The following is a 17,931-nucleotide window of genomic DNA, read 5'->3' as shown; positions in this document are numbered from 1 at the left end:
GACAACTTTTAAACTAACAACATTGTTTTTCACCAATGTATTTGTAGCTTTCTCTTAGTCTGTTTTAAGACATTTCTGTGATATACAATTTACACTGTTAATTGAAATTCCCTTTAAAACACAGGTTTCCAAACTAAGGGTCAGTAACTCTTGTGACGTGCGCGCTTTAACGCTTTGCATGCCGCTTTCAAGTTGTGAGGGTAAGGAATAGGTAACATGGAACAAAGCATGGTGTTATGCATCTTTAGTGAGAAATTACAAACGTTTACATCAATTTTTCTTAGATTTGAGGCTTATAAGTTATTAAATATACAACCTGGCTCCTCTGTTATTATACCTGCCCACCCCAAAAATTCAGCATTCTCAACTGAAATACCCGTTTTCCGGACCATTTAATTCCAATATCTGTAACACCGCACTTTTTCTTATCCACTGCAGCCACTGCTAGTAGTATTAATCTACTCTAAGAAAAAAAAACAACAACAAAAAAACCCAAAACAGTCGCCCTGAATACTTCCACAACCAGCAAGTGTCTGTTAATATCAACTCTTTCATCGCCGTTAATTCTTTCTGGCTAACGCCATCACAGATTCGCTTCATCTTTAAAAGTCGTCCCTGGGATAGACTTCACATCAGTGCGAAACAGCTATGCGTTTCAACATTGTACTGCAATTTATGCTTTGTGATAACCTGGATATTCTCCTGGCGATTTGATCCAGATGTTCGATTATTGATCTGTTCTGCTCCAGTCCAGTGACTGTAGATCTGTCTCATTGACATCTTGATCTATAACTGTCATATGCAGAGGAACGACCTGGCATCCTATTAACTTCACAGAGATAACCAGAATTTTGTCTTGTGTTATTTTTGTAATGCGCGGAGAACCTGGTGTTGGCTGGGATGGAGAGCTATAAAATCTCACACCATTATCATTATTATGATGAGGAGGATCAGGACAATAAACATTTATGAAGCACAGAAATAGCTCATTGTTTATAGGTTGTTTAAAGATAAAAAGAGCCAAAGACTTTGATTAGACTGAGATTACGGGAACCACAATTTCAGATGAACTATATTGGTTGTCTCTTGCAGCCTTATGCTCTTCGAGGAGTAACAAGGAATAAATATATTGCTTGTCTGCATTGCTTTAATGTTTTCAGGCCTTGCTGTGGTTAGCGGATTCCAGACATTTGACATGTATTACTAGATGAATGTAGTGCAGTAGGAGAGGAACTGAACAAGGCAGTGACTAAGTTGGCCTTTATGAAAATACTGTAATTTTCAAGTAGACTCAGTTCTCAGTGTGAATTTGTTAAGAAATTTGTTTCCATGGTGATCATGTTGCATTATGGAAAGTCTGAAGCTTGATGAAATGCTAAGCAAGGCTTCTGCTAAGGCTAAATTCTTTGGGGTCCCAGGGACCCCTTCTTCAGATTTTTAAGGGGTCCCTGTTCTTCGCCCAACTTTGGAGGGGACCCCATCGACGAAAATTGAAGCGGTCCTCTGAACTTTTAATGCGTACTGTACACAATTTTTTGCGTAAGCAGAAGCCCTGCTAAGTTACATTACTAGCTTTTATAATGCTGTATTATTGCCCCATTTCATTTAACCATTGAGGAGAAAAACAATCATTAGAGAGATTGCGGACAGCAGTTTTAAAAAAAGGTTAGTGTAGATATGTAGGTTTAGCTGTTATGGGTCTGTTATTTTTATGGAATGTTATTTGTATCTCTTGAATGTTCACAGGCCCTGATTTAGGCATGCCAACATCAGGACACTAAAATTTAGCAAACTTATTAAAAGAAACTGCAGGAAGAATTTATCCTTGTAGTAAGTACATTTTCTGTTTGTTTGATTTTTTTCATGTAAATATGTTAGTTATTCTTCTCATACCAGCAGATTCCTTAGTTTGCAGTTTATGTAGTTGAATACTAAGTTCCTTTTTAAGTTTCCTCAGATATCATTGGCAAATATGTTGAAATGCAAACAAGATACCTTTGCATCTGTTGCCCAGATAAATATTGATCTCTGATTTTAGTGAAACATTTCCCATGGCTATCACAACTAACAGTTTCTCCTAGCCATCTGTTACCAGTGTGATCATTGGCAACACGAACAACAGTCTACTGCATGTTTTAGGGAGGCTAATTTTAGCAGAGTTCTTCAAATTAGGCTTCTTGTCCATGTCATAATCTTTCTTAAATTATGTAAAACTGTTTCCAAATTATAAAAGTATGCTTAAAATCTAAGTTATTTTCCTCTTTTACTAGAGCTTAAAACAACTTTGCTTTTATGTTTTGCAGATTGGACTTGGATAAAAGGGCTCAAAAATGGGTGTTATCAGAAAAAGACGTGGAAAAACTAACTCCAAAGTAACAGTACCAGAACCAGCATCTGTCAATAATTATGGAAGGGAAGCAGAAGCAGACAGATCATTTTACACCTGGATAAATATAGTGGTTGGTTTAATTGCCATGACAGCATGTGGATACATTCATGCCTTGTTCATGTATACACTGCATGAAAACAACATGTGGTTTACAAATATCCAGGTAATTGAATACATCATAGCATCCAAATTTCTTGATTATTAAGTCAAATATAATGCTGTAATAGTAATTTTATTTTAGAATTCATACTTATATACTTAAAAAGCTGCTTTAAAGATCATATACCCATGATGTTTGCACACTCATATTGTCTTGAGCTAGATAGTTAAGGCTATTTCACACCATTTGTTCCATCCAATTTTAGCTAGTTATCTTTCTCAGTAAGACCTGTTTGCACTATTTTGGGGGAGCAGATAGTCGAATAGTTAGAGCATTGGTGTCTGAACTAAGGGGTGCACTGGTTTGGCACCCATGTGACACAACTCACTTCCCCAAGTCCTCTTAGCTGGCAGAAATGTGTACCTGACTCCAAAGAGGGTTGGGAAAGGTAAAGCAGCCAGGGAGAGGAGAAGGGCACTGCCGTCACTTAACACTGGCCCCGAGAAAAGGAAGGCCTCTAACACCTCACTACCTAATGATTGCCTTACCTATAATTAAGGACAGCAAATTTTGGAGTGTTAATTCAAATCATTTTGTTGTAATAATAATGATGTGAGCTGATATAGTGTGGTACTCCAGCCAAAGCCAGTTGACATTTTTACATAAAAAAGGCAAAATGTCCCTTGAAGCAACCAGCTGAAAAGCAAACTTAAGCTTCAGAAGGATAATGTCAGCACACACACACACATGGAAACAGACTGACATACAGACACATCAGCGTTGATACAAACTTAGATTTGTCTACATTGCCTCCCCTTTGTCATTATTTGTTCCTTATAGAACTGAAAAAAGGTCATCTTACTGGTTGTTTATCAATAAAATTGTGACAACACAGGTTCAAACTTCAAAGAAAACATAATATAACTATTTCTGATTTCAAAATTTACAATTAATGAAAATAGCTATTACATTGTTCTCAACTAACTTATTTTTATCCATTTTGCAATAAACTACAAATTAATGCATCTTTATTATCTGCATCTGTTAAGTAGGAAGTGGAGCGGGAGATTTCATTCAGGACTGAATCAGGGTTATATTATTCTTACTACAAACAGCTGGTAAAGGCGCCATCATTATGGCAAGGTGAGGGTGCTTTGTGAGAAATTGTGATACATTTCTCATTTTCAGACAATCCAATATTTTAGATAAATCTTTGTGACTGAGTGCTGCTTGTTTCTGCATCATGGTTTTGTCTCAGATTTTGATAATCAAATTTCGTGCCTAACTTGCTGTTTCTAGAATAAGCAAGAACTTTTTTAGTTATTAGACAAACAGAATTTAAAATCAAGCCCATTCTGCCTTCTTTTCTTGATGGCTTTTATCTGACTGAAGAAAACATTGTAAGTAAATGATTGTTTTATAACCATCTGTCATTTGACAGGGATCCAAGAGTTGACACAAGACCGCCTGACCGAGCACCCTGATGTCATTAATGTGTTGGCTCGTATGAATGTTTACCAAGAGGTAGTGCTGGCCGCTTTGTACAGAACTTTGCCTATAAAGGTGATACAATTTATTTATTTATTTATTTATTGATGAGATTGGAGAAGTCTTTCTTGTTCTTATATCACATTTTTGAAGAAAAAAAAAGGGTAAACATTTTATTCACACATTTTATTCTAGTATTTTACATGTACATGTATATAGGCCACCTTGAAACTTATAAGCAATGCATAATCTTATCTCTAATTCTGACAGGAGGATGCTATACTGTTCTACATTAAAGCCATCTTTGCACTGCATGGCTTGCTGGTAGCGGCACTGTTTGTTATGACTTGGCTCATGTCTCGTAGCTGGTTTGCAGGCATTCTCACAGCTGCATTCTACAGCCTTAACAGGTTGGTTTTGTGTTGAGCTTGCTCTGCTGTCACATGGTCCTTCACTTCAACAGACACACATCCATATCTTCAGGCGGTCCCCATGTTACAAATGAGTTACATTCTGAAACCATTAAGTCAATTTTGTATGTAAATCCGGAACACTTAAGATCAGTTTGTCATATATTTTGCATATGATGCACATAACAAAATTTCAGAAACACTTCCAATGATATAAAATGCCTTTAAACATAATAATTATAATGTAACAAATTAGTCCATGCAATCATTACTACAAACTATTAGTCTGTACTTTCGACTTCTAAATTAACAGATGTCTGTAACTTGGATGTTTGTAAACACAGATGTTTATGCACTGAAATTATTTTACTAGTATATCTTTTAAAAACATTTTTGTCAAGCAGGGATATTTTCATTTAGCGTCTGTTCATTTGTGTGTGTTTACTTGTAAATGATGAGAAGTAAGATTTGTTCCTTTTGTTTTGTACCTTTTTTACTCTTGAACGTTTGTGTTGAACTGCAAATCACAACTGTATTTCAGATAAGACAATCAAAACTCATTCTGAGTTTTGAAAGGCTGGAAAAGTTTTGGAAAATGGGAAACTATTAATTTTCCTCAAGAGTTATGACATTTATGACATTCAAAATTTGCTGGATATTAGCATAACCTAATACTAAATATGATTATAATGACGAAAATAGGGTCACTTAGCAGCATGATTAAAAAATATGATTATTGCCCTAAAAAAGACTTGTTACTTGTGAACTGCACTCATTACTTGTACAATTGAGATATCTTGTTTGGTCACCAGCAGCACCAATACTGTTGTCAAGCAGATTATAGTTCATGGGTTCAGCTCTGGCACGTTCTGTCATTTTTCTCTGATAGTGCCAGCTACTGACACACTGTAAAATGCCTTGGCAGCAAAATGTTGACTGCCAGCATTGTCCTGGATGAACAGATCTCTTCTGACCAGCCTGTATGGGTTGTTACACCGCAAAAGTGTCTGAAATATGAAGGAGAAAGTTTCCACTGATTTATCTAGAGCTTGAAATGAATAGCTTGGCCCAAAAGTAGTTACATGGAGAGCTTGGCCCAAAAGTAGTTACATGGAGAAAAAAGTGTAAAGTGGCATGCAAGCCAACTCTCACAGGCCATATCTATGGTTTGATTGCACATACCTTCACCAGGAAAGTAGTGTCCAGTCCATAGTTTTACCTGATAATGTTGCCTTCAGTCCATCAAATCGTCGTTGAATTTTATAGCTTCATGATCTTTCCCAAGGTGTTCTTGATGTGTTCTCAAGTGGTTTTGTCAATTACTTTCAACCTTTTTGTAAGTATATATTGTCACTTAACTGCTGCAGAATTGTACTTGCTATGGCATCACAAAGCTATACTATAACACTGTATCTATGCTTAAGGAATTAAGTGCCTATGCCTTACACAAGGATCACTTTGAAGCAGCAAGTCTGCTAACAGGGTTTGCATGCATTATGCACAAGCCAAGTTTTCACATCTTCATAAACCTTTAGGCAAAAGTACTTTGATCTGCACCCATCCACATTGACCTGCTATTGTAATGCACCATTTCACATAATGTACTTAAGGTATCTCAGTTTTCCAAACAGCTTTAGTAAAAGGGATTATTGCATTTCCTGCGCTACATGATTTTTGGCTTGCCTTAGATGCATGCAATTTGATTTTATCAACTATAATATGATGATATTTCTAATGTTTATACTGTATACTTCAGGCAAAGTGCTGAAATCACTTTATATTCAAGACATTGGTACAGTAAAAGAAATCTCTATGTCTATCAGTACATCATCAAAGATTCGGAAAGTTGTTGTAAAACCTGTTTAAGCTAAAAATATATAAGGGACCTCTGAACGTTGAAAATCAGCATTTCAAGGCACATGATACTGTTAATTGAATGTTTATGAATTATTTGCACTTTGCCAATACATTAAAAAAAAACCTGCAAGTGGAATATATATATACAGTATATAGATATTGCATAGGTAATCTTTGGTTTGCAACAGTAGAAAAATTTAGAATTTCCTTTTGATCAAGTATTCAATAAGACTAAAATTGCCAACATCACGAGATATGGCTTAACTTTTCAGGTTGGATACAACACGTGTAAGCAGTGTTATTCCACTAAGAGAGAGTTTTGCTTTGCCTTTCTTGTGGGTTCAAGTGGCAGCTCTCACATATTACTTCAAACCGCAGGCTTCAGGGTGGCCCTTGGTAAGTCCAGGTTTATGCTTAATGTCATTATGTACTGATTTACAGTGCAACCTTTGTGGTCAGTTCTTCAGTAAAAAAGAGCAGTTCTGTTTGTGGATTAATTAATTTTAGTATCATTCTTGAAGAATCAAGGGCATGCATCATCAGTCGGATGCCTTTTAAGATTTTGGAGAAAAAAAGGCCAGTAGTAGAAAATATAGTGCAATTTTATAACTCCTCTATCCTCACTTTTGTATTTTGATTCTAAAGTTGTTTTATTTGGTAATTAAAGGTATAGTAAAGGCTGTGACGGCGGTGATAAGGCTGTGGCAACAGTCCAAAACGTTTGAAAATTATGTTTAGTTACAATTGCAGCACATGAGAGCAATACAGGAGAAATAAATGATTTTTTTCCTCACTTTCTTAGCACTACCTAGGTAGCCAGTGTTTAAAAAAAAAATCGAAAAATTCCAGTGAAATTGACAGTTGTCACCTTCTGCCAAGTAACTGCGATATCTTACCAGGATGGTTAGCAGACGATGTCGGCGAGGGAGAGGAAGTGTCAGTCATTGTTAGGATTTGAACTCAAGTGATCGGCTGTGTGTCATTAGTTTGGTCTAGTGATATATATTAGTGATAACAGTCAAGATGGCTATGAGCAATGTCTAACCATATCAGTTTGAGCCCATTTCATCAGCTGACACTGGGATTGAGTTGAAGACATTGGAGGACGAGACCACTGAAGCAAACGAAAGAGTCCTATGTAATTTTTCTTATTAAACACAGCATCCCATAAAACATTCAACTTTTTCCACATGAACAGATACGAAAATAGATGAGATTCAACCTGATCCTACTCTTTACAAGATTCTAAGCAGTTTTATTTTGCCTTTACAATCCCTTTAAGCTACTAAGCAACTGTTCACAAAGTAAGTGTAAAGCCTGTTGTTTTATATTTATTCTGTGACCTAAATAAGATTTAAATTCTGTGATCTTTAAAGAATACAATAATATGAATTTTACTAAAACCAGATACATTGAGAATGTAAAAATTAGTTTCATTAACGTCGTGTATGTTTTGCTTTATTTGTCTTCAGCGTATCAGTGTTGGGATAATCGGTGGATCCACCTTCCTCTTTTGCCTGTGCTGGCAGTTTAACCAGTTCATCCTCTTGCTGCAGGCACTGGCACTTGTGGCTGCTTTTCTGACTCATCTTCTGCCACAACATAAAGTGATTCATATATATAGCAGTAATAATAATATTGATAGTTTAGATATAAGGCAACAACTGATGTCCCTTTGTGATCTTGCTAAAATCATGAGACCTGCTAACCAGGAATTTGAAGGTGGAATAAAGCAGAAGAAATTGATGTTTTGACAAGAACATCATTAACTCATTCAAGACATCAAGTTGTGCATATTTATTGTTAATATCTGTCTTCGCAGTGGCAACCAGTCTTTGTTGAGCTCTGTACCATTTGACTTTTATTACCTATCTACCAAGTACACATGGTTGTAGACCATAAATAGTATGAATGAAGTATAAAGAGAATTCTTGTTCTCATATTTACACACACATATTTATGAGATAATGGCATTTATTATTTTCTGCTCATTTTGCAATCTCTTCGAAGGCTATTTGTTGTGACTGACCTTTGAAAACATTCTCATTTTCTCAGTCAGTGAGAAATATATTCATGCATCCACAGGTAATGATGGTGCTAGGTATACAGATGGTATCTCTCTTGGCTGTGTGCTTGCTTCAGTTTGTCAACACCATGATCCTTGGCTCCCTAGCCCTATCTTTCATAGTCGCTTCGTTTATTATTATTTTGCGCAAGGTAAGTAGTCTGGACTGTTCACCATCTTGTGTTGCTGTCTCAGCTTTGATTGGGGTATTAATGAATTTAATTGTGAATAGCTTCCTTCCTCAAAAGTAACTTGCTGATGACAATGTTTGAACAGAGAGAAGAACAAAATTAAATAAACAAACCAAAAATAAGTGGCACACAGTCTAAAAATGAAAGTGCCAGTAAAGTGATCAGTAAGTGGAAGTAATTGCAACACCTTGAAATTACTGCTGTTGAGTAGGGGCCAAAACAGCCCAGTGGGCACTGGCTGTGGCAAGGAGTAGTCACAGTGGTGAATGGAGTTTTGATACTTCTGCTCATGCTGCTCATCAATACAGCCATAAAGGTTAGTTTCTTGTAAATTTTATTCATTCAGAATTAGCCTTGCTCTTTGCTGTGCTGTATGGTATATAATTCATGAGTCTGTTATTGATTTTGCAGTGTGTGGGTTGAGCGGTTTTCATTGTTTTTGAAATGTGCTTCAAGTGTCGGTCATTTTTACAACATGTCAAGTATTGTTGTTTTACAGTATATGATTCAAGTGGAAGCTGATGAACACATCTTCAAGTTCCTGCAGAACAAGTTTGGCTTTGGGAATGCAAGGTGTTTATGCTTTTCTTAAAACAGTTGTATCTTTTTCGGCAAGAATTTAACTTAAACAGGCAACTTTTCTTTGATAGACTTTAAATTAGAGCCAGTATATTATGAATTTTGATAGTTTTAATATCAGCAGAGCAGATATTAGCTGCTCAGTAGACATTTCAGCATGTTAGCACAGAGGATAGTGAAGATAATACTAACATCCTTTGCTAATCACAATGAATAAATCTGAATGTTCTGTTTGCAAATGTTCATCATCATCTTGATTAAACTTTTAAAATAGATTTTCAGATAGATGAGGTGGATAGATTACCTTTGAGCATCTTAAAATACCCCTAAATCATTTGTTTTCTGATATTCTAATAGTGGTCAAACTTCTTGCTAGGTCCCACAAAGTCAACCCATTATTCTAACTCACTTCTAGGATTTTTGTTTCAGCTTAGTTTACATTGTTGTGACTTCAAAATTATAAATGTCTTTTGCTTTTGCTTTATTTTTATACCTTTTATTTTTGTGCTTTGAAATTCTATTAATTACTGTGTATTTATGTTTTAATCTAAAGAAGGAGCATTTGATTTCAACAGAGATTTTGACTCTCGGCTGTACCTGTGTCTTGGCATTTTTGGTTTCTTGACACCTGATGTTCTGGAAAGGCTCACCAAAGGGCTGGTATTCATATTCTATCTGGAGGCACATGTGGGACTACTTCTGCTAACATTTATTGCTATACTTCAAAAGTGGAAGTGAGTTCCATGCATTTGTATTTTAATAATGATTTTTTTATGTAAAGTTTTATTCATGCTGTTGTTCAATTTGTGAAAGTAATACATATGAGTGAGTAATCGTAATGTAAATTTTTTTTATGTTTGACTGATGTATTGACATAACGTTTTAAAGGAGAATAGGAAGATTTTAAGTTTATCGTCTCTTTTAAAAGTAAACATAAGAATATGTTGATTGTGTGGTACTACAGTAACACAAAATGTTAACTGGATGGTAGTACCTTTGCTGCCATATTATGTTATATGAGAACAAAATTGTGGAATAAAGGATTTTTTTGTGAGAGTGTTCTTTAAATTCATGTGTTTAAAAAGTATGTACTTTGTTTAGACAAAAAGATTGATTATCTGTCTACCTTTGTAAAAAGCTTTTAAAACACTTTGGATAACACCAGGAGGCAAGTTCAGTTCTCTAGTGCAATCCTCAAACGGAAGTAAATCCATGGACAGACAAACTTACAGGAGATAAAGTTCTTTGATGATATACAGACTGTAGGCAAAAGTAGAATCTTCTGGTCAGGCACAGGCATGAGATTGGAATGTCTTGGTCAGGAGATTTCATCTTAAACTATTATGGGGTGAATAGTGGCAATTTGCACTTTACAGTGTCATTATTTCTGCACTCTTAAATCATAGTCACAGTGCCAGGAGAGTATCCTTCAGTGCTGGAGATTCTGGCCCTACAGCAAACACCAACAATACGCCTAGTACCAGACCAACTACCCGTGTTTTAGAGGATAGACCAGAACTGGCATTCCATGCTTGTAAGTATTGTTGAAATTATTTAACATGTGGTGGTAGCTGTTACAATCACTTTTTTTGCAAAGCTGCCTTATCTAAATTACTTGGAATGTACACCAAGTCTTCTGATAGCTGTATATCAGGCATCATCACTTCAGTAACATTTTTGTCAGCTGGAAAATAATCGGCTTAGAAAACAGAAAGTGACTGAAGTGTAGAGTTCAAGTTAATGTCATCTTTGTGACAACTGCTCATGTGTTCAGTGCAGTGCCTGCTGTTTGGAGGTTTGGCTGTCACCATGCTTCGAATGAAGTACTTGTGGACACCTTATATGTGTGTGCTGGGGTCGCTTGTTGTGGCTGATTCGTCTCTTTGGATGGCCATCTTGAAGCTGTTCAAGAAAGACAGTTATTTCCTGGTACTCATCAGTGGCGTTGTGTGAATGCTTGGGAGGAAGAGGGAGTGGAGTGGAGGAAAAGTAAGAGTGGTGTATATATATATATGCTTGAATTATTAAGACTCTGTGCTTATGCACGCATGTGTACATGCATTAGAGAGGAAGAATGCATGTGTCTGCATATGAACATATTGTTCAGTTGTGTGTTTGAAAGAAGAGGGTGTTCCAGCAATACAAAAATCTTTCCTCCTTACAGGTGGAGGTTATACGACATGTTGCTGTGGTGACAGTCTTGGCTGTTTTGTTAGCCATGGTGTGTCAATTTTCTTATTTCGAATTTGAATGCTGCTACAGTTTTTTTCATGACTGAAAAGCATCGTCTTGGTTGGGATGCATGCTTTTTTTTTGTTGGGAGTTAGCTCTAAAGTCTTTAATATGTTTGAAGGAAAACTTTTCAGATGCTGTGTTGAAAGTCTGTATTTCTTATATTTCAAGGCAGCAGTCATAGCTTTATTAAATGAATGAATATAATTCCATGAATTGTATTAACATAGACAGGCTAAATCATGCTCTATCACATTTTGTTGATCTAGACAAACCTCATGGATCTCTCGTCTTTTAATCTCCTTGGCATTTACCCTGAGCATTACCTGGACTCTGAATTTGTTTGTGAATACAGTTGTAGTATAAAATTCCGGGTTTGAGTAACACATGGAATAAATGCCCAGGAGGTTAAGGAGAGTGTTGTCAGCACGTCTGTCATTTCTCTAGACATTAGGACCAGTGATGCGTGAATTGGAGGAGCTCAGGGAGTTTTGGGATCCAGATACTGTGGACTTGATGAAGTGGATCAAGTGAGTGTCAGCAAAAAAACTGACCCAGTTAATCATTAGTAAATCTCTGTCTCGTTCTCTCTCTCCATATATATATATATGTGATTGTAATGCACTGTCTTTTCTTTCTGTATATCTATGTGTATATACACACTCTCTTCCACACACACATACGTACACACACACATGCAGGTAAAGTCAGTCAGTCTTCCCTTGACCAGCAACTGTCGTTGGGAGGATCACATGGAAAGATGCGGCAGCTGACAGGCCCCCACTTTTGCCTATTGCAGGAGATAGTACGCAGATCCTGTACAGGACGACCAGTCCAGTCTTTGATGTTTGTAAGCATTTTTTTCCTCTGGCCACCATGGTGTCAGCTACCCTCCAAGGTGCCTTAAAGGACAGTCTTCAACAAGGTGTCATTCCCAGTCACGTGGCCAAAGAACACCAGCTTACTTGACTGTTGAAAATAGAGGCTCCTGGTGTCCTACGAGTGTGGGCATCTTGTTTCGTACAGTCGTTAGTTGTATGTTCTCTGTATGAGATCTGGAACAGCCTCCTCAGGCACTTGTTCTTGAATGCCTGGATTCTCCTTTCCATCTCAGCAAGCAGACTCCACGTGTCACATCCATAGAGCAGGATCGGCACTACCAGGGATTTGTACAGCGTGTACTAGATAATGAACCTTATTTTATGGTTATGCCAGATCCTATCTAGTCTAGCCATTGCTGCTGTTGCTGTCGTGATTCTGATGCAAATATCTCGCGTGGAGCTGCCATCCTTGGAGAGTACTGGAAGCTGCTTGGAGCTGTACCCTGTTCATATAGATCTCTGTTTTGCCTCTTGATCATAACTTTGCTCTTTTTGGTGTTGTTCTCAATTATGGATTTGAACTGATTTTACAAATTAAAATGTGATAGCTCACTGTGTGATGTGTCGCCCGGCACCGTCAGCTGTTTGATGCAATATCTGACCTTCGGGTTACAGCCACATGGGTTTGACTAGAGTCGCCTAGACCTTTCTATCAAATGCATGAGCTAGTATGACATAAGCCTTGGTACCTGGAATGTATGGTGTGAGAGAGTGCACTTGTAACAAGACCGTATGGAGATCAGCCTGCTGGATACAGGTTTACAGCTGAAAATGGTTCTGGCCACTTGTTGTGCATGAAAAAGCCCAGACTGTACTCATGTCTGGCGTCCTCTTCATTGTACCACAGTTTGTGGCTGTCGTCCGTTGTTGTTTCCTCAAATCCTTTCAAGTCCATCTGACCTCCCCAGTCTCACAATGTTCCACTGGTACCGTTTTAACTCGTGGGTGAGTTGTTGTACTTTGTCACACTGGTGTATAGTGCATATGTTCCACATGCCAATGGATATTCCCTCTCTCAGCTTGATTTCTGCATTAGTTTCTGTTTTGGCTCCAGTAGCACACTTCTGCCTGACCTGTGCTCATTGTTGATCCAGGCCTCAACCGATCCAGTATGTTGTCTCTTTTGCGGCATGTATCCTTGGTCCGTCCTAACATTATACACTTGGTAGCACCCATCTCCTCTCCAAGTGAACTGCATCCAGTGTAAGCCTTGGGCCCTGCCCTGACCGGTACTTTCACCGTGGTACTTTCACCTGCCGATGCCATGTTGGCATCAATATTTTCTGTAGGGGGGGGGGGGTTTACTCCCTTAGCCTTTATCTTTCCCCAAATTTCCCCCAAAGCAGTAGGGCCTTTTTCCTTGGCTAGGATTGTATTGCAAAAATGATGATGGTCCCCAAATGAGCTTAAGCTCGCTAGGCCACAATTACAGGTAATCCTGTGACCTTTGAAATCACTGGGGAGCGAGGTGTTACAGACTCTTTCTTTATCTTGGGGCCAGCTTTATGTAAGGCTCTCTGACTGATTTACTTTCCCTAACCATTCCACAGTTGAGTCAAGTGGGGAAAGTACACTGTGTGACGGCATCAAACTGGCAAATGTGCATGTCTTCAGGTTTGGACACTGTTGCTCTAACCATTAGGCTGTTCGCTTCCTCTAAGAACACAAGCATGATTGACCACTTGCATATATGTATGATATTGTCTACTTTACACCTAAATACACATTCCAGTGTGTAATGTACGTGGGAAAGATTGGAAATGCTCTCTTTTTGACGTGGTAGGAGCAGTACTCCACTCACGGCATCCTTCACAGGCTCAATGCAGTTGATGGCAGGTGTAAAACTCTGCACAGACCGTCCAATCACCAACCACCCACATTATGAGGACAAAGCTTTGCGAAATAAAACCAAACAGGTAGGCACTGACATTCACTGATACTCAATTTTCATTCTACAAGGGTGGTCCAGTGGTTCAACGATTAGCCCTGTCACCAATACAGTGTAGATTTGCTGTCTTGGGTTCAGATTTTGTTTCAAGCATGCTGTTTTCTTTTTCTTTTACTGTGATATAGTTTGATTTTCTGGCTCAACATAAAACACCAATTCCTCCTCCCCTCCTTCATTCTACATTTTTATAAGAAACTGAGAAAAAAGGTTGAAGAGCATAGAGATGAATCTAAATTAAAAAGAGCCATTGGTCCAGTTGCTATTGATAAAATCAGTCTTTCCACATCTGGTGCTAAATGCATGTCTTCATGGCAGCCAGACAGGGGGGTTTGTAAAGTTCACAGAAAATTTGATTCAAATGGGATTTTCTTGTCTCAGGTAGGCGCTTCAGTAAAATATAGTCTTGACAATTGAGCAGCTTTGTGAAAACAGGATGCATTGCTATAGTCTGTTGGCATTGTTCTTTGGGACTGATGCAAGTCCTTTATAGTGCATGTCATGGGAGCAGATACAAGAATGGCACATTAACTAGCACACTGCACTAGACATTCCTCATTTCATGGCACATTATTCAAGGTTAAATGAGTGCAAAATTGTTTTCAAGGAAGTGAGTTTAGTTAAAAACTTTTGAGCACAATAAGATCATGTTTGACTTGAGTTTGCTTTTTAAGGAAGAAATGTTTCAGAAAAATTATTGAGCCAGATAGGAAAAAAGGAAAGACCATCCTGTTATGTCTAACATATTCTGTAGCCCAACTCTCCTGTTGTCATGATTTTTTTTTTTTTTTGTAACAGCTGTATCAGATATATGGACGTCGAACTCCAGAAGATGTCCACAGCATCTTGAAGCGTTTTAACAGCAGCTACATTATTCTAGAGGATTCCATTTGTCTTGCTCGGCCAAAGGACAACTGTCGTACAACTGACATTGTGGACCTGGATAATGGCATAGTAAGTGATGAAATTTCCTTACTCATCAAAGCAAAGCAGAAAGAGTTGATAACAAAACAAAAAGGGATATTTAACTAAAATGATTCATAAAATCAGTTCGATGGCCACAATCTAAAAATTTTTGATATGTTGACAGGTGCCTGATGACAGCAAGGAGGAAGAGGGCCTAGTGAGGAGTACGGTCCCTCGTTTTTGTGACCAGGTGCGTCACCTAGACGCTACATATGCCAGATATTTCAAACAAGTGTTTGTCAACAAGACTTTCCGTGTCTACCAAGTTCTTTAGTTTTCAATGTAAGGTTTTCAATGTGTGAGGGGAGGCGGAAGGTGGGGGCCTGGTCTGGTGAATGGGTTTTAGGTGAAAGCATGTCATATCTTCCTGTGTCCATGCTTCTGTGCATGTAGCAAAAGCAAGCACAGCAGGCTATCAGACTTTCATTTGATCATTTTTCATCACAGACCATGATGCACTTTACTTGCACCTTCGTTTTGGCTTTATAAAGTGTAGAAGACCAAATGCTGTGTGTGGAAAATCCATTTGCAGTTTATATTGTCAGTCTAGTTCTGCTGGCTTTTGAAAGGCACAATGTGTTTATGTGATGGGATACATGTTATGCACTGATACATTGTATAATGATCAACCTCTTCATACTTACTTTTGGGTGTTATTTTACCTTTACAGGTGTACTTTTTGATGCAAGATTGAATTTTTTTAAAAGCTTAAATATACATGTAACACAAGCCTGGGAGACATGAAGTCGTGGTCTTTAAAACTGGCAATGTACACTGACCATCTGCTTGTCAAAGTGGATGGAAGAGTAGGACTATTTATGAACAAAATCTCAAGATTTGTCAACCCAGTCACAAATTGTGGCAATGGAAGACATTCATTTTTACACCAAAGATCTGTTTGTGTAAATGTTTTCATTACTGAATCCTGTAATAGGTTGTGTCTTCACAAGATTTTGGGTAAATGCACCAGCTGCAGGTTGTTCAGAGCACCTCACTGTTAATATCCTTCCATGACATTTTTTTTTAAAATCAGCACGGGATATATACCAGAGGTGGGCACCTTAACTTCCAACATTTTTTTCAAACTGCAAATTTCAGCTCATTTACATATTTCGTATTTTATGTGTATTTGGTGCTAATTATATGATTAACAAATCTGAAAGGGATTTTAAGAACATATCGCACAGAAAACATTTTTAATTCTTCCCATCCCCTTTATCCAACACACAATGTTATGTATTTTTGTGCTGTTTCGCATTCTAATAAAAGAAGTGTATATGTTGGATGCTTTGTGCTTGTGCTGGTTTAAAATTATTTTGCTACAATCTTTTGTGCTTTTGCAATGTGCAATAATTTTGTATGGCTTATTATTATGACACACATGCTATGTTTGGTAAGCTATGTTGATGTTTTCAAACAAAGGAAAGTTTTGGTATTGCTTAGTGTGTTACAGTGAAGACAAACACAAAATTAAAAAAAAAAAAAGCTAGTTGGCAGTTCTGTCCTCACCTCAGTTATCTCTCTCTCCACACCTCAAAATGCTAAGTAGCTGAGGGACTTCAGAATGATATAAGCTAGCTGAAGCACTGAATTGTGTAAAGAATGCAAAAGCCAGTTTCTGAGAACTGCATGTTTGCATCTCCTTTTATTGTTAAATACATCCATATTTTGCAGGTGATGAATGCATTGTCATTTGTACACTTCGCATGGTACTCATAAGACCTGATTTTGGAGAAATGTGAACTTTTTAAACTGCTGAGTGCATGAAATAGACTCCTGTAAATATTCTGCAAAATGATTTAGGCATCTTTTTATGTAAACTGTATGCAAGACAAGGTATGCTGCATCATTTGCAGTGTACTATAAGTGAACTGGTGGGGAATTTTAAACTATCTAAATACTGAAACAGAGTTCTAACCAAAGGCGGTAAAAGAAAACTGGAATTATAAAGCATCTTGAGATCATGATTGTTTATACTGGTAAACAAGAGTAGATAGGAAAACTACAACAGTGCAAGCACTGAAAACAAAGAGAAGTTACTTGGTACTCTATGGAAGCTAGTGGTGTCCTGAACAGCTTAGTGCAGGAAGCATTATGAGTGGTGCAAACCAAGTACATGCCATGTATAGCAGTGCACCAGGAGAGAAATTTGAGGGAATATTAGATCTTGAACCAATATAGTCTCTCCATGCTTCCATATGCACCCTCCCACTGAAACAAACTCCAGCACCAAAAATATCACTGTTTTTTGGTACAACCAAGCACCCACAGCCCTAGATAAAGGTGGAGAGAGAAGTTCAGTGGGAGGAAGAACCTTGATGTCTTAGTTGCAAAGTAAGAGTCAGTCTTTTCCCTAGGGCAAAATAGGGAACTCAAGAAAAAGCATGTCCAGACCCTGTGGGCACAACTTCATATTATTTACCCAAGGTCACCTTTGCTACTGCTTTATAGCTATAGTTCCATGGGTAAAACAAAATCTGTGGGGTCTGGACACCACTTTGTTTTAAAAACAAGACACTTGTCCTTGAGTTCCCCATTTTTGCCCCAGAGCAAAGACTTACCCTTGCTTCTTAACTACCCCTGGAGAGAGTGCAAGGAAACATTCCCCATCACAAGGTGCAGCAGAGACTGCAACTCACAAAAAAAAATCCTCACCATCTCAACCAGTCAAGGGTCATCAACCATCAAGAGTGCCACCCAGCCATGACTGTTTTAGCATGTATCTTGGACTGCATGATGCATGGACCAGGACTCTTGTAGACTGAGAATGTGCTTGGTATGGCTGCACTAGTAGCAGCAGACAACAGGCAAGCAGTTGCCATATTAAA

The 17,931-nt window shown here is 37.9% G+C and overlaps 1 protein-coding gene across 2 annotated transcripts; it reads left to right on the top strand.

Annotated features, from left to right (window-relative positions):
* Positions 1 to 70: 70 nt before the first annotated feature.
* On the top strand, positions 71 to 16,589 carry LOC112565680 (probable C-mannosyltransferase DPY19L3). Of its 2 annotated transcripts, XM_025241320.1 has the most exons (19): positions 71 to 200; positions 1,747 to 1,830; positions 2,304 to 2,552; positions 3,542 to 3,632; positions 3,931 to 4,052; positions 4,248 to 4,387; positions 6,517 to 6,640; positions 7,717 to 7,851; positions 8,330 to 8,461; positions 8,712 to 8,816; positions 9,000 to 9,073; positions 9,655 to 9,813; positions 10,486 to 10,613; positions 10,854 to 11,008; positions 11,244 to 11,300; positions 11,759 to 11,841; positions 13,976 to 14,108; positions 14,936 to 15,091; positions 15,228 to 16,589. In XM_025241320.1, the coding sequence occupies exons 3-19, from the start codon at positions 2,331 to 2,333 to the stop codon at positions 15,375 to 15,377; spliced, it is 2,166 nt and encodes a 721-aa protein (XP_025097105.1). In that variant the 5' UTR covers positions 71 to 200; positions 1,747 to 1,830; positions 2,304 to 2,330; the 3' UTR covers positions 15,378 to 16,589. The 2 variants fall into 2 exon arrangements, with proteins under 2 accessions (XP_025097105.1, XP_025097106.1); XM_025241321.1 differs by lacking the exons at positions 71 to 200; positions 1,747 to 1,830 and having other exon boundaries at positions 2,418 to 2,552; positions 3,539 to 3,632.
* Positions 16,590 to 17,931: the final 1,342 nt, after the last annotated feature.

The sequence above is a fragment of the Pomacea canaliculata genome, linkage group LG6, assembly GCF_003073045.1.
Source record: "Pomacea canaliculata isolate SZHN2017 linkage group LG6, ASM307304v1, whole genome shotgun sequence".
Classification (NCBI taxonomy): Eukaryota; Metazoa; Mollusca; class Gastropoda; order Architaenioglossa; family Ampullariidae; genus Pomacea; species Pomacea canaliculata.
Note: the sequence above shows the minus strand (reverse complement) of the source record. Positions and strands in the feature narration are given on the sequence as shown.